Source organism: Panthera uncia, chromosome D4 (genome assembly GCF_023721935.1).
Source record: "Panthera uncia isolate 11264 chromosome D4, Puncia_PCG_1.0, whole genome shotgun sequence".
Lineage (NCBI taxonomy): Eukaryota > Metazoa > Chordata > Mammalia > Carnivora > Felidae > Panthera > Panthera uncia.
The window spans coordinates 84,081,475-84,083,000 of NC_064807.1; the positions used below are offsets into that span (position 1 = coordinate 84,081,475).

General features: G+C 55.8%; 1 protein-coding gene across 1 annotated transcript in view; it reads right to left on the minus strand.

Moving 5' to 3' along the window:
- ENG (endoglin) overlaps positions 1 to 1,526 on the minus strand; it is a 31,689-nt gene that overhangs the window by 4,223 nt on the left and 25,940 nt on the right. Inside the window, exons 9-11 of the mRNA XM_049629155.1 lie at positions 1,027 to 1,164; positions 766 to 804; positions 120 to 236 (exon numbers count right to left, since the gene is read on the minus strand). Coding sequence (XP_049485112.1) covers positions 120 to 236; positions 766 to 804; positions 1,027 to 1,164 — 294 coding nt within the window. The remainder of the gene's footprint in view (positions 1 to 119; positions 237 to 765; positions 805 to 1,026; positions 1,165 to 1,526) is intronic.

Here is a 1,526-nt window from a genome sequence, read left to right on the forward strand (position 1 = left end):
CCCCCCCCCCCCCAAGCACCGTGCTGGCTGCCTCCTCGCACACCTTCTCTGTACTAATGGTGGAAAGGAAGGTTCTAAGGATCCCGGGAGTGGGCAGGCGGAGAGGTCAAGGCCAGTACCTGCACAAAGCCTTGTTGCCCCAGCTCGATGGTGTTGGAGGCCTGGAGGAAGTGCGGGCTGAGATACAGGCCCAGCTGGAAGGAGAGGCCCTCCGTGGTGATGCAGTGCACCTTTTTCTGTGGGAGACAGGAGCGGGGGATGGTCAGTCTGGGAGGCACCCGGCTTAGGAAGGTAAGGAAGGGGTGCGGGTGGGGGGGGGGGGGGAGTAGGAGCCATGGGCCCAAGTTGCTGCCTGACCCTGATTGTCCCCTTTAAAAAAACAAAAACCAAAGCTAATATTTATCAAGAACTTGCCCTGTGCCAGGCCTGTGTGAATGGTTTCCCATATGTCTGCTCGGTGACTGTTCACAGGCACCCCCGTGGGGGGGATCCTTTCTTACGCCCCTGGTTACAGACCTAACTTCTGGGCCCAGAAAGCTTAGTGGATTTGCACAAGGCCACACAGCCAGTATATACGAGAATCCTCTGGCCGGAGGGACTGAGAATGTCACCCTAAACAGTACCGGGGGAGACCGAGGTACGCTCAAGATAACATGGCTTGCCAGGATCGGGGCCTGAGTTTTCTGAAGGCTGCTCCCTCCCAGGCCAGGAAGGGGCGCCAGGACCCTGAACCAGATGGGTTAGCATGGTAACCATCCATCTCACCCGTTGCGGTGATGAACTTGACAAGAGGTTGATGACCACCTGCAGGAAAAGAGCCAAGGTCAGAGCCACAAAGTACCCCAGAGGGTACTTTCCCACCCAAACCACCCATTTAATGGATGGGAAGACTGAGGCAACCGATGGCTAAGTTTGTCTTCTACTGAGCACCACACCACACTCTCCCAAAGGCCCTTCAACCTGGAAGGTCAAGGAGGCACCGGCTAAGCTGGCCCAGATACCTTTCCTGCCCATCCTAGTTCTTACCTCATTACTGACCACATTGTCTGTCACTTTCGTGCCACAGCTGGAGTAGGTGCTGCGCAGGACAAACTGTTCATCTCTGTCCTCAGCCTGGCAGCTGGGGTCCCAGAAGGTCAGGCTTGTGATGGTGCACCTCAGAGTCTGGGCCAGGATTGGAGCAGGGGGGCACCGTCAGGAGGCATGGGGCTCTGGGGCCTGCCCGTCATACCCCCAGCACCAAGGACTGACATAACCCAAGGCTCCCAAATCAGCTTCTCCCGTCTTCATTTTTGTTAAATCTTATACCACACCATTTAAGTCTTAAGACTTTTCCTGGGGCTCAGTTAAGCATCTGACTCTTGATTTTGGCTCAGGTCATGATCCCAGGGTTGTGGGATCGAGCCCTGTATCAGGCTCTGTGCTGAGCGTGGAGCCTGCTTGGGACACACACACACACACACACACACACACACACACACACACACTCTCTCTCTCTCTCTCTCTCTCTCTCTCTCTCTCTCCCT